Raw genomic sequence first — 13,835 nt, forward strand, 5'->3', positions numbered from 1 at the left:
CCCCCCCCAACTTCTCTCTAGATCTCTCACTCTCATATGAAGGGTAAAGTCTAAAGAATATACTTTATGCCCCTCATAGCAAATTAGCTTGTTGAACAACCATGGTACATAATGACTTGGTTCATCATTGATGAATACCTCATATAATCTGGAACTATATTGTAAAAGTCTTTCAGCTTCTGTCTGAATATCAAAGGTCAGATGCTGTTTGAGACGTCTTTTGTCCAATAACACACACTATATTGTTGTTTATACCTGTCCCCAGAGTGTATGCCATTGTGCTTATGGGGATACTGAAGTGGAAGCAATAATGGGTTGCCAGATTAAGTCTTCTTTGGTATTTAGCTACAACCCTTTTCATTCTGAGTTCAAATGTTTGCTGGATTTAATTTTGCTTCTTAAACATTCTGGATTGATAAAATAACAGTGATATAATGGGTCATAGCCTCCCACAAAGTTTGTCCTTGTGTCTCAGAAATCATTATTCTTATCGTTTGGATTGTAGAGTGACAGGAGTAGTATGTTAGGCCAAAAGCACTGCAGTTCTGCAAGTTCAAATGCCATTGGATTTTACTTTACCATTTGATCTGCTAAGTTGATAAAATAGTTACTGTTTATGTTTTGGAAATTGATTTGAACCAGTATACTTTCCACACTCAATGCATTGTTAATCATTTGTAAAACCAAAGCAAGTGTCTACTTCTAGACAAAACAAGTGTCTACTTCTAGATGTTTAATCTCTGGCCAATCCTAATTGAATAGATCAGACATTCCTGCGTGATCATCCTATCTTTTTAAGGAGTATATTGAGCTTCATTGTCTCTTTTTTTTGTTGTTATTAATTGTTGTTTTGCTTCAAGTCCAGCAGATATGATCAGTCATTCTAGCCCTGGCCATCCTGTCTTTTTTCCTTTCATTTCTGATATAGTGTATCTGGGATTTACTTATCTAATGTGCCTTTCCCTCTTTAAAATGTTAGGGTGTAAATTTGAGAGATGTGACTGCCATTTCTTGCAGGTTGAGCAGTGCCATAGAGGCTCTCTTCCACTGACAAATGACAGAGCCTCTTCATTAAGACAGGATGGTCAAGGACAGAATACTTTTGATCATGTCTGCTCATAGCTGACTTGGGTCGAAACATCATCAACAACAATTTGTCTTTAAGGCAAGTTGTTAAGCCTGGACATAAATTTCCAGTAAAATAGGTACCACCTATATTCTGGGAACTGTTTTGATTGACTACACTCTTGCATATTTATGACTTGTCCTAATATAAAGATAACTTTGTATTTTGGTTGCTGTTGGCTTTTAGATAACGGTTTCTTTTAAAGCTGTATAAGTAAGTGTGCAAGCCTGAATGTTGTATTTGCTCAATGCCAAAAGGAAATTAAATCAAAGTGTTTTTAAACAGTTGCATGTTTCATAAGCTCACAGTGTTGTTAAATGACCTAATTTGGCAGCTACATTTGCTACGTCACAACCTTGAGATTAAGAACAGTATGTAAATTTTTTATCACCTCATTAGAAATATGTGCTTTTGATGATTTCTGAGTTATAATGATTACTTTGAAAATACAGTATTCTTTCATTCTTTTACTGGTTTCAGTATTTGGACTGGGGCCTCATTTCCAAAAGTATAGTCAATAATATCAATCCCAGTACTTGATTGGAATTTATTTTATTAATCTTAGAAGGACTAAGAGAAAAGTTGACATAGCTGGGAAGCAAACTCAAGATGTAAAAGTACATAAATAAATATCAAAAGATATATTGTCTGATATCTTACTAATTCTTCCATTCTCTGACTTGTGGACTTCATTTTCTTTACTTGTCACTGGTGTTGGTAATGGTAGAGTCTGTTTGTCATGATGTATTTGCATGTGACAAGAATATTGCTGTCATACTACCTCTTTCCTGTCATTTTTGCTCCTTGTGTATATTTCCTTGCACAGCTGTCATTTTCTCTACAGTGGTTTCCTTGCACAGCTGTTGCCTGTAATTGGCATCTGTTTCGAATGATGGTTCTATGCTGTTGTGCTTACATATTCATTACCTTTACTTTATCCCTTCCCCATTGCTTATCCTCAGTCAGTGTATTTTTGAATCTCCAGTAAATTGATATTGCCGGGACAGCCTGAACTACTCAAATGGAATATTTGTGTGTTGTGACACAGGCTTGCACACACAAAATGCTCTAGATAAATATGTACGTAATAGGCTTATATCCCAGACTAAAGATATTATAGTGAGATCAGGACAGAGAAACTATTGGAGCAAAGCAGCTTTATAACTCTGTGTGTGTTTTAAGCTAACAGTTAAGTTTTTAACAGCAAAAAAAAAAGAAACAAAGCCTATCAAAGAAATTCATTATATATTGTTTCTCATATTATTGTTTAACACAAACACACACACTATGCATTGATATAAAATGAAAGAGTGTGGAAGTTATGTAGACAAAATGTATGTATATATATATATATATGATAGCTTGGGATTGTTAATCCAAATTTTGGTTTCACACAACTCTTTTTCATTGGCAAACAAAGCTTGTCTTTGTTCAAACCAATTTGTAAAACCTGAACATAGATTAAGTCTCCGGTTTAATCTATAAAGATATATTTAAAATAATGAAACAATAAAAAAATCATATGGAGATATAAGCACTCGTTTTTGCTGAATTGTCAAACTTCGACTATAAATAGTGCTTTCATGTTGCTGTTAATTGAAGAAATAAACAAAAGGGTGTTGGACCAAGTAAGATTTTACATGGTCACTCAACCTGTGAGAAATAACTGCCAAATCTTATTCAAAGCCCAACTCTATCATCTTAAAAAGAAATGGACAGTGGATTAGGAAGTCTTATATACGTTATCCTTATGAAGGAGATGACAAAGCACTGAGATGTCTGATTCTTTGCTGTTCTCAAGAAGACCCGTTCATCATAGCAGAATTGATACCAGCGCTTGTGCTATGTAAAAAGCACTGGTACCACATAAAAAGCAATCAGGCTGGTGCCATGTTAAAAGCACTGATGCATAAAAAGCATCCAGTACACTCTGTAAAGTGGTTGGCATTAGGAAGGGCATCCAGCCACAGGAACTATGCCAGAACAGACAATGGAGTCTGGTGAGGTCCCTGGCCCTACCAGCTCCTGCCAAACTGCTGCCATAAACCTTGTGCTTTTATTAGAAACCATTTTCATTAGTAGAAGCAGCAGTAGAGCACTAGTGTACAGTATTTGTTTCTTTCATTTAGTATTCCGGATTCACATTTGCGATGGGTGATTTTGTCCTTCCTCTCTCTCTTGTTGATAAAATATACTTAGTGATGTACTGAGTTGAGTTCTATTATTCACACCAACTCCTCTCCATATTTTTAGAATTGTGCTAATAGTAAGAAGTAATTATAATTATTTTTTGTATTTCTTATTTGATGTATTATTTTTATGTTTCTGTTTAATTTTATAATTTTTTTTTTATCCTCCAGCTTGCCAATCTCTTTGTTATGTGCTTACTGGTCATTGCCACTGTACATCCAGAACTCCTGAAAGTTTTCCGATCATCCTCTCCTATTGAGTTTGATAGATATTTACTGAAAGAGGACCAGAACAATTGGGAACCCTACAAGAATGGACTGTTTGATTCAATATGGAGGAGCAAAGGTAACTTGAATATTCTTGAATGTTGTTGTTGTTGATTAACTCCATCCCAACCCTGATTCAAAAGACTTCTGGTGAAAGATATTCCTCTTGCAATTGTCCCATCTTTTTTCTTTCTTATATTTTACTTCAGGTTTTTTTTTCTTATATTATATATAAGAAATGTGCCCTGAAGAATGGGTTCTCTATGGAAATGTCAAGTGCTGAAGACAGTGGGTAGGGAAAGGAGAAACACTGGCACCCAGGCTAAAGAAGGTCTTCAACCACATAAGGTGTTTTCTGTTTGATGGGATATGGAAGGTTTAGTCCACATTGAACTTTTAAAGCCAAACCAAAGGATAACAAAAACTACTGCAAGCAGCTTGAGCAGCTTAAGTCAGTGCCAGAAGAAAAAGGACCATCTTTGGTTTCAAGGCAAAAGGTGTTCCTCCATCAGGATAATGCTCAGCCACATACAGTGAGGATGATATTCCAAAGGCTGGAGCAGTTTGAATGGGAAATGATGCCCCACCTGCCATATTTGCCGGACATTCCCCCCTCTTATTATCATTTATTCTGCAGTCTTCAAAATCATTTGGACAGAAAATATATGAATTCTGTAGATGAGGTCAGAGTATTGGAAGAGTATTTTTGGTCATGGACAAGTGAATTTTGGAAGAGGGGCCTTGCAAGTCTACCAGAGAGATGGAAGAGCATTGTAGAAAATGAAGGAGAGTATATTTTAGATTAAAAAACAACTTTATCTTAATTTTGAAAAATAAAAGTAGTATAAAAAAAAACCCACATTTATGGGATGACCCAATATATTTATGTTTATGTATGTCTCCTTGTCATGATGTCACTTGATACTTGTAAATGTGTGTCACCATCATACAAATAGTGTCATTTGTTTCTAATCTGCTGTGAAAATATGTCCAGCCAAGTGGAAATATTACCTTGCTTGGAAACAAGTGAGGGTTGGCAACAGGAAGGGTATCTGGCTCTAGAAAATTTGCCTCAATGAATTCCATCCTCGCAAGCATGGAAGAGTGGAAATTAAAATGGTGATGCTCACACACAAACACACACACACATTACTAAATGGGAAGAGTAATGAATACATGGTGCAGAGTATAATTACTTGTACATGGCTGGGGATTCACTCTGCTCTGAAATGTTGCCAGAAGGATTGGATTAAGTGAGAGACTTTGAGTAATGACAGAATAAATATCTTTGCACAAATATGTTTGTACAATGTTCCTGTTATAGACGTACATATGTGAAATGCATGGATCTGTGTGTCTTTCAGTGTTAGTGTCTTTTTCTTTTATTTTATGCTGCTTTTTGTCCCATTTTGTTGCATATTGTTTGGTTTTATGTGTGTGTGTGTGTGCATGCGCAATGTAATAATGTTTACTCAAATCTTATCTTTTATAGAAGATCTGTGTGTTGTCTATGCCATCACCCTCTGCTCTACAACAATGTGTGTCCTCCTCATCTATGGTGCTGTTAAGGTATTTACTATTTTGTTCTTCCATGTTTAAGCAACAACAAACATAACAGTTTACCTCTAGACTTTTCTCTCTGTTTCTCTGAACCCCACCTTTCTGACCCTCCTCTCTCTGATCCCCCTTCTCTCTGATCCCCCCTCTCTCTTTCTCTCACTCTAGCCCTCATCTCTTTCTGACTTTTCCTTTGCCTTCTCTGATCCTGTCTATTCTGTCCCTCTCTTTTCTCTTTTGAAACATTCCTCACAGTGTGAAATAGAGGTCCAGTGTATATAGTCTATGCTTTGTATCATTACATGATGTCAAAAGCCACTTGTGTTGTGTGTCATTTCAATCTTCACACAAATATATGAAAAATGTTTCAACATTTAAATACACACAAAGAAAAGAAGCTGTTTTACACCTGCTTCATCTCAGTTCCCATTTCTCTATTGTAGCTGGTATCATAATAATGACTATTCATTAGTCAGAGGAGGAAAGGCAGCTCCCATGATGTTTTTCAGACTCCAAGACTGGTGGAAGGAAGGTAGGAAGCTTTCCTTCAAACTGGAGGCCTGATCTGAATACCAGTATATCACTGGTACCTATTTTATTTACTCTATCAAGTACAAAAAAAAGTGGGGACCAAAGTTGACCTCAGTGGAATTTGAACTCATTACACAAAATGCCTTAACTAAATACTCTAAGGCATTAAAAATTTTTAATACTTTTGCTGCTCTGCCAAATCTGTCATCTACTGCAAAAGAAGGATATTGACAGTTTACCTAAAATTTCATTATAATAAAACATTTTTCAAAAATAATAAATTCTTATTTTGGCATAGGGCCAGAAATAGAGGAGGGAACAGTAAATTCTATCAACCTTCAGTTCTTCACTGATATTTTATTTTATCAACCAAAGTTAACCTTTTCTGGATTTGAACTCAGAGTCTAAATGATGGGATCACGTACTGCAAGGAATTTTGTCTCATATTCTAATGATTTAGCAAAATGCTACACATTTTGTAGGCAATTTAGTCAACTAGCAATATTTAATTGGTATGGTGTGTTTACTCTGGAAAGATGAAAGGCAAAGACCATTTCAGCAGGATTATTTTGTAAAGGAGAAATATAATCAATTGAACTGATCTCAATATTTGGTGAGTAATCACCTTTCGTTTCCCTACAAAAATAGGCCAGAAAAATTGGTTTCTGTCGGATTTGAACTTGGAATTTAGATGGCTAGAACTCATTGCAGTAAAGCATTTAATCTGAGCACTTCATTAAGACACTTATACCACTTCATAGTAAACAATAAAAGAGAAAGATTGTTTGTGTAGTGAGAATAGTAAGATAAAGCTATGAAAATTTACATTTATCTGAATCTCTTTTTTTTTTTCTGTCTGTCCAAATTTCCCTTTTTGTCTAACTGAATCTTTTTGCCTGTCCTGTCTGTTTGAATCTCCCTTTTTTTGTCTGTTTGAAACCCCATTTATTCTGTCTGTCTGAATCTCCCTTTTTTTTCTGTCTGTCTGTCTGAATCACCCATTTTTTCTGTCTGTCTGAATCTCCCTTTTTTTCTGTCTGTCTCTTTGAATCTTCCTTTTTTCCTGTCTGTCCGAATCTCTATTTTTTCTTGTCTGTCTGTCCGAATCTTTCTTTTATTCCCATCTGTCTTCCCGAATCTTCCTTTTTTCTCTGTCTGTCTGTTCAAATCTCCCTTTTTTCCCATCTGTCTGTCTGAATCTCCCTTTTTCTCTGTCTGTCTGAATCTCCCTTTTTCTCTGTCATCTGTCCAAATCTTCCTTTTTCCTGTCTGCCTGTCTGACTGAATCTACCTCTTTTTTTGTGTCTGTCCAAATCTCCCTTTTTACCTGTCTGGAACCCTAGTCTGTTTAGAATCTGTTTCAGCATTTTCACCCATACATTCATATGAAATTACACAAATGTCATAAAGACACCTACTGACAGAAATACTCATATAGACACTTATGCACATATCCCAGCAGCTGAGTACATGCATCTACAGGCAAACGTGATGAAGAGGCATCGGCATAAATGTATACACAGACATATACACTTATGTATAGATGAACAGATATACAACTATACTGACACACACATACACACACTGTTGATGTAGTGTTTCTTCATTGTTGTATAACTACTAACCATTTTTGTCTCTTGTCTGTTACAGAATCGACCTGGATACCTGATTCCTTTCTTTGGTCTTCAGGTCTTTGACTTCTGTCTTAGCTGTCTGACTATTGTTGGATCTTCCCTCTTTACAACAAACATTAAAGTGTGGCTCAAGGAACAAAGACTGGTGAGTATAGACGTGTGTGTGTGTGTGTGTGTGTGTGCATGTTTTTTACAAATGAATGACTAATTATTGTTTAACTTTTAAGGTTCTATACTGGAAATATCTGCAACTGTTGCTAAATCCTAAACTTCATGAAACTGCAATTCATATGTTGTTTCTGAGCAAAAAAAAACTGGAGCTAGGCACTCTTTAGCATAAGGAACACATTTTAGAATTTCTTGTCAAAAGACTTTCTGTTTGCACCGTGTGTGTTTATTTGTTGTATTTTATTGGATGAATTTCTTGGTAATTTTACTCTGGAATTTTTCTTTGTTCAGTTTTCAAGCCTAATATTTGTTAAAAAATCTGAAGCAGTGAGTTAGAATTTGGTGATATTATGTATTAATGATTTATTTATTATTAATGATTTGGAGAAAGGAAGCTTGGACTTGGCTAAAATAGATATCGATATTTACTGGATATCAATTCCAAACAGGAATGGAGTTACTGCATTAATTTTTTCTTAGTAAATGGTAAAAATTATAAAAAAAAGAAAAATAATAATTTTAGGCAAACCATCTAAGGGAAATAATTTCTAACACTATTGTCTTGAATTATGTCCCATATAACATTTTTACTTGTTTGTAATACTGGAAACGCCATATGCTTAACCATTATGACAGATTAAAAAAAAAATAAAAGTTTTGAATTCAGTTATCTAATGAGTATTACTCAAAAGGTACTTCTTTTGGTTTCGTCACACATTCTTGTCTGTGATGCATTTGCTCCAGAGTGGTTGATTGGATTATGATGTGAATTTGTTGGTAGAGGCTGGTTCAACTCATCTTGAGTGAATGCCAACACAAGTACAATGCATTTTTGTCAATAGAATGTATACACATGACACTAACATATTGGCATCGTTCATGTCACATGCTACCCTTCCATTACAAAATTTAACAATGTGCCTAGTTTAGATAAGGAAACTGTTTTTTGTCACTTTCTTTTCAGGTTTTGCCTAAGAATATTTTTCCAAAGTGACTCTTCCTGGAATTATGTGATTTTTTTTTTTTATATCTTATTCAGGATAACTGTCCTGGCTTCCAACGCCTAATGGAGATGGACAGTGATCTTCAGATGTTATTGATTGTCATCTTCATTGTGGTATTCCTGCTTATCAGGGTGAGTGTATAAAATGCATATTTCTCTACTTTTTTTCTTGTTTGCCATGTCTCTCTCTTTTTCCACTGTTTCTCCCCACTCCCAAGTGTCTGTCTTTGTTCTTCTCTCCCTTTCTTCCTCCTAGTTGCAGATATTCAACTTAATTTACTTATACTAGCGGGACCTGTGAATATTTCACGGAATTAATGGTAAACTTATTGGGTTATTTCTGAAAACTTTATCCAAAAGACCTGAAAGTATAGCCTGTGTTGTGTCTGTATCAAAATATAATCTCTCATCTGCTGCTCTTTGAAAAGTGAAGGAAATTGGAATATGATGATTATTTAATGTATTTATATATACACTTTATATACTCTGTACACAATTCTATAGACTTAATACACAGCACTCTCCCTCTTTCTCTCTCACTTTTTGCCTTACCCATTTTTTCCTCTCTCCTTTTTCTTTCGCTCTTCAAATTTCCCTTCAACTAATCATGTAAAGGTGTTGTAGACTGGCTAAGTAACAGAGGAAAAAATCTTAGTTCAGAAAAAAAGATTACACACTTCACGCACCACCATCTCCCCCTCTCTCCTCTGATTCCCTCCCCTCCCCTCCCCTCCCCAGGAATTGAAATCACAATCTTATGAGCATGACCCTAACTACTAAATCACATACCTCCACTCTCTTTTTCTCTCTGTTGATACATTATTATATATATAATGTATGTATATGATTCTTCTTTTTCAGGCTTACTGTTTGGGAGTCATCTGGTCTTGCTATAAGTATGCCCAGCTGGTATCTGCAGGAAGGAACCTTATTCGGGAATACAGAGTGGACCCTGATACTGAGGTAAGCTTTTAATTAATCTAAGCCAGTGTTGTTAGCGAAGACATTGTCGCAATAAATATGTAATGTTCAGTGGCTGTTTTTGTTTTGATCAGCCCTGATTGAGCAGATTTATTGTGGGGAGTTGAACGACTGGATGTGATCCACAATTTCACTAATCCAGATATGGAGAAAAAAAAAATGAACTGCAAAGAAGATAATGTTACATACTGATTTCTCTTGATCGTGTATTGTATGGTAGTAGAAGAATGTTGATTTTTTTTTTTCCGCCCTTACTGAATACTTGTTGGTAGGGTGTGATTTGGAAGAAGTTTGCAATTTTTAACAATGACAACAGAAGCTCCCTGTCTCTTGTATACCTGTGGGTTAGATGGTAGCAGCAGTTGCTGTTTTTTTAAAATTGTTCTTTACACTTTTATTGGGTGTCTCTCTCTGCTTCCAACCTGTTTCCAGTACAATGATGTTATTGCAACTGCTGCTAATTTTGCTGTGCTGTTGCTATTGTTCAGCTTTATATCAGCATTGACTGAGTTGACTCATGATCAAAAGCATTCCATCTACGACCATCCAGTCTTTTTTTTTTCCAGCTGTTCTCTTTTATTCTCTGTTTGTTGTTTAGCTGCATATTGTTGTGTTGTTGTTGTTGTTGTTGGCACTCCGTCGCTTCCGGCGTCGAGGGTTCCAGTTGATCCGATCAACGGAACAGCCTGCTCGTGAAATTAACGTGCAAGTGGCTGAGCACTCCACAGACACGTGTACCCTTAACGTAGTTCTCGGGGATATTCAGCATGACACAGTGTGACAAGGCTGACCCTTTGAATTACAGGCACAACAGAAACCGGAAGTAAGAGTGAGAGAAAGTTGTGGTGAAAGAGTACAGCAGGGTTCACCACCATCCCCTGCCGGAGCCTTGTGGAGCTTTAGGTGTTTTCGATCAATAAACACTCACAACGCCCGGTCTGGGAATCGAAACCACGATCCTATGACCGCGAGTCCGCTTCCCTAACCACTGGGCCATTGCGCCTCCACTTAGCTGCATATTAAGCATAGCTTTATTTGCGTTTGGTCTTTCTTTTTCAGATGCTTCTGCCACCAAGCTATGAAGATGCCATTAAGGTCCCGTTGTCAGAGCTGGCAGCCATGTCACATTCATCTCAGCAGATCCCACCTCCTCCTTATATGATGTCTCTTGCTCCAGTTGTTGATGCCTCTACAACCACCTCTGATGCTAGTAGTAGTAGTAGTACACCAACAACCACCACTACTACTACTACAAACAGTGATAATGGTAATTAGGGAGGTTGATGAGTGTTCCAGAACATGTGCATACACACATTCTTACACGCATTTGCACATACATGCAAACACATAACCACTGTATATAAAGAATACAAGCACTACATATAGTATATAAAATGCTCTCTCTCTCTTTCTTCCCGTAATATGCACCTATTAAATATAGTATATGTATACAAACATGGTCGTACACACAGACGCACACGGTTTACACATGCACACATGTACATATTATGTATGTAAGCACATGCACAGACAAGCACATGTATATACATTGATTACACATACACACACACACACACACACACAACACACACACACGTATATGCCTGTGTATGAGCGTGTATGAGCCACATGTATAGCGACACACCCATCCACACATGTATATGCGTATGTGTGATCTACATGTATAGCTATACACACACCTACATACAAACATACACAGCAGTTACAAGTATATATATATATATATATGTGATCTCTCTCTCTCTAATATATTTCTCTGTATAAATAGACTTTCAAAAGCTCAAAGATGTGCTGGTCTCCTTAATTACCAAAATTACCTATTCCCTTTTAACCATTTGATGACTGGTGTAATTAGTTCATCCACACCAAACCCTCTCTACAAGTTCTCATTTTTGAAATTTTCTCTTCTGTGTCTTGTTACTGCGTCTTTGTGGTGGTGGTTTGTGTTGGGGTAGAGGGATGGGTGAGGGAGTATGTAGCAGGTAGTTTGTAATGGCGTCCAAACAATTTCAAGTGCATCTACATATATTGTGTGTGCAGTTCTGCTTGAATAAAGCTGTCCTTAGCTAAGGTACTGCATAAATTTAACTGCATATTTTTTACTGCATCCTCTTGTTTTGTTTTCTTAAATTCAATTTGTGTGTGTGTGTGTGTGTGTGTGTTTTTTTTTTTTTGTGTGTTATTCCTTTTTTCTATTCCCTGTTTTTATGGATTGACGAGAAGCAGTGTTGGTGGTGGTGGTCTTGTAAATCCATGTCAGAAAAATAAAATGGCTGATTGCATAAATTTGTCAATATTCAGTTTTCGTTTTTAGCTATGCTCCCCACCATCTCGTCATCTTTATTGCGGAGTGAACTGCCCTAAAAGTTTTGACTTTGCGGTTCTTTTATTTTAGAAGATGGTGTCATGTTAGAATAAATTTGGTTGCTTCATTGCAAAGGGCAAGAGCCAATATAGAAGCTAACTGCCTTTTGGCTCTTTTTTTTCTCCTCATTTTAAATATGGTAGGTCGATATATTGAGAAGGATTTGATTTCGGCTTTGAGCTGGTTAATGTTACTAGATAGAAGCTGCTTTGAAAGCTAGTATAGTGCCTGCTTTAAAGAAACTTTGAAAGTTTGTGGAGATGTGACTGTTATAATTGAATAGGCTTAGCAACTGCAGAGAAGGGGCCTTGCTGTTTCATGGTGGTGTTGTGATGAAGGTAATAATAATTGAGGCAGTAATGTTAATGTTGCTGATGATTGTGATAATGAGGTGGTGTTGGCCATAGCAGTGATGTGTTTTATTATGAAAGACAGGGCACTGGAAGAAATAGTAGAGCATCAGACTAAATGACTTATAATATTTAGTCTAATTTCTCCACATCAATGATAATAAATTTTTTTCAGATTCTAATTCTTTGGCTCTGCACAACATTCCCAATGTCCTTCATCTTGTAACATTATTCTGAAGATTGGCTCCAAGCAACACGTGTAATTTCAAAAAGGGTAGCAGTAAGCCCATTGCTCCTGCTTTCCTAGAAAACTCATAATCTTCCCTGAAGCAATCCTATAAACTTTAGTCATAGTGGCAAGAACTGCTTATAATGTTTACTGAAACTTAAGCCTGTATTTGTAGTCTTAAGTGAAAATAGATTAGCCTATGCCTTTTATCTGTGGCTGAAGGGTGGCTGAGGCATTAAAAGAAGCACCCATAATATAATGAGGTTTGTTTAATCATGCTTACCACTGAATTCTTTTTCAGTAGAGGTATTGAAGTAAAGCCCAGTAGGATACTGATGTTGGTTCAGACACCTAAATGAAAATATACCCTGTGCCTGATGAAAAGAAATCTCTGCACAACTGGACTCCCACATCACCCGTAGCATCTATCAGTAAACAATAGCATCACCTCCCATAGTTAGTTGTTGCTTGGTTTCTTTGTTTGTTTGGTGATGGTTTTTCTTTTCAATGTTACTGTAGTTAGAATTTTAGGAAGTGACAATAAGTTTTTTTATTTTTTTTTTTTTTATTCTTTTGTATATGTTCTCTGTTCTTTAATGTTTCATCTCCTTCTGTTCCTCTTCTACTATCGTCTCCCCATCTCTTCAGCTATTCACATTCCTTGGGTTATATTTTGTAATGTGTGGTCATTGCTCTACTGGCCATTGCCTCTCATTCTTTAGCTTATGTTTTATAGTTCATGGCCCTTGCTGCTCTGACCACACACACACACACACACACACACACACACACACACACACACACACACACACACACACACACACACACACACACACACACACACACTATATTCTTCAGATAACTTTCTTTGCAGCTGAGTAATTTGCTTCTTTTGGGGAGTAATTCTTGTTTCTGTATCATGTTTTATTATTGACTGTATCCTGTTCTTTAAGGGGTTCTTTTGTAATAGTGGCCTGAGTTGTACTGACCACATCTTATTCCTTGAGTCATCTTTGTGATGTAGTCTTTACTTCACTGACCATTATGATCACTATGATGTGGTCCTTGCTACATTGGTGACACATTCTTCCTTTTGTGGGTTTATTCTTAATTGGCTTTATTTGTGAATACTATGACTCGGTAGAAATACTGGTATGTTCAACTAAATACATCACAATATTTGGTTACATCCCCTCTTTCATTCTGAGTTCAAATCCCTACAATGACTGGTTTTGTTTTCATCTCTTTGTCTTTCATCTCCTAAATAAAATAAGTACTAATCATATATAGGGGATCAACTCATCTGTATACATTTTCTTTCTTTCTTTCTTCAATGTGATCCTTATTGCACTAATTAGTTCAGCAAATTTCTGAAATGAATATCTTGTGAAGTTCATATAGTTTTATATATATA

At 36.3% G+C, this 13,835-nt stretch overlaps 1 protein-coding gene across 1 annotated transcript in view; it reads left to right on the forward strand.

The window, feature by feature from the left end:
* The window catches only part of LOC106876378 (lysosomal-associated transmembrane protein 4A), a 21,381-nt gene extending 7,652 nt beyond the window's left edge, over positions 1-13,729 (forward strand). The window contains exons 2-7 of the mRNA XM_014924891.2: positions 3,487-3,661; positions 5,075-5,151; positions 7,321-7,449; positions 8,512-8,607; positions 9,337-9,438; positions 10,516-13,729. Coding sequence (XP_014780377.1) covers positions 3,487-3,661; positions 5,075-5,151; positions 7,321-7,449; positions 8,512-8,607; positions 9,337-9,438; positions 10,516-10,731 — 795 coding nt within the window. The 3' untranslated portion in view covers positions 10,732-13,729. The remainder of the gene's footprint in view (positions 1-3,486; positions 3,662-5,074; positions 5,152-7,320; positions 7,450-8,511; positions 8,608-9,336; positions 9,439-10,515) is intronic.
* Positions 13,730-13,835: the final 106 nt, after the last annotated feature.

The sequence above is a fragment of the Octopus bimaculoides genome, chromosome 14 (genome assembly GCF_001194135.2).
Source record: "Octopus bimaculoides isolate UCB-OBI-ISO-001 chromosome 14, ASM119413v2, whole genome shotgun sequence".
Lineage (NCBI taxonomy): Eukaryota > Metazoa > Mollusca > Cephalopoda > Octopoda > Octopodidae > Octopus > Octopus bimaculoides.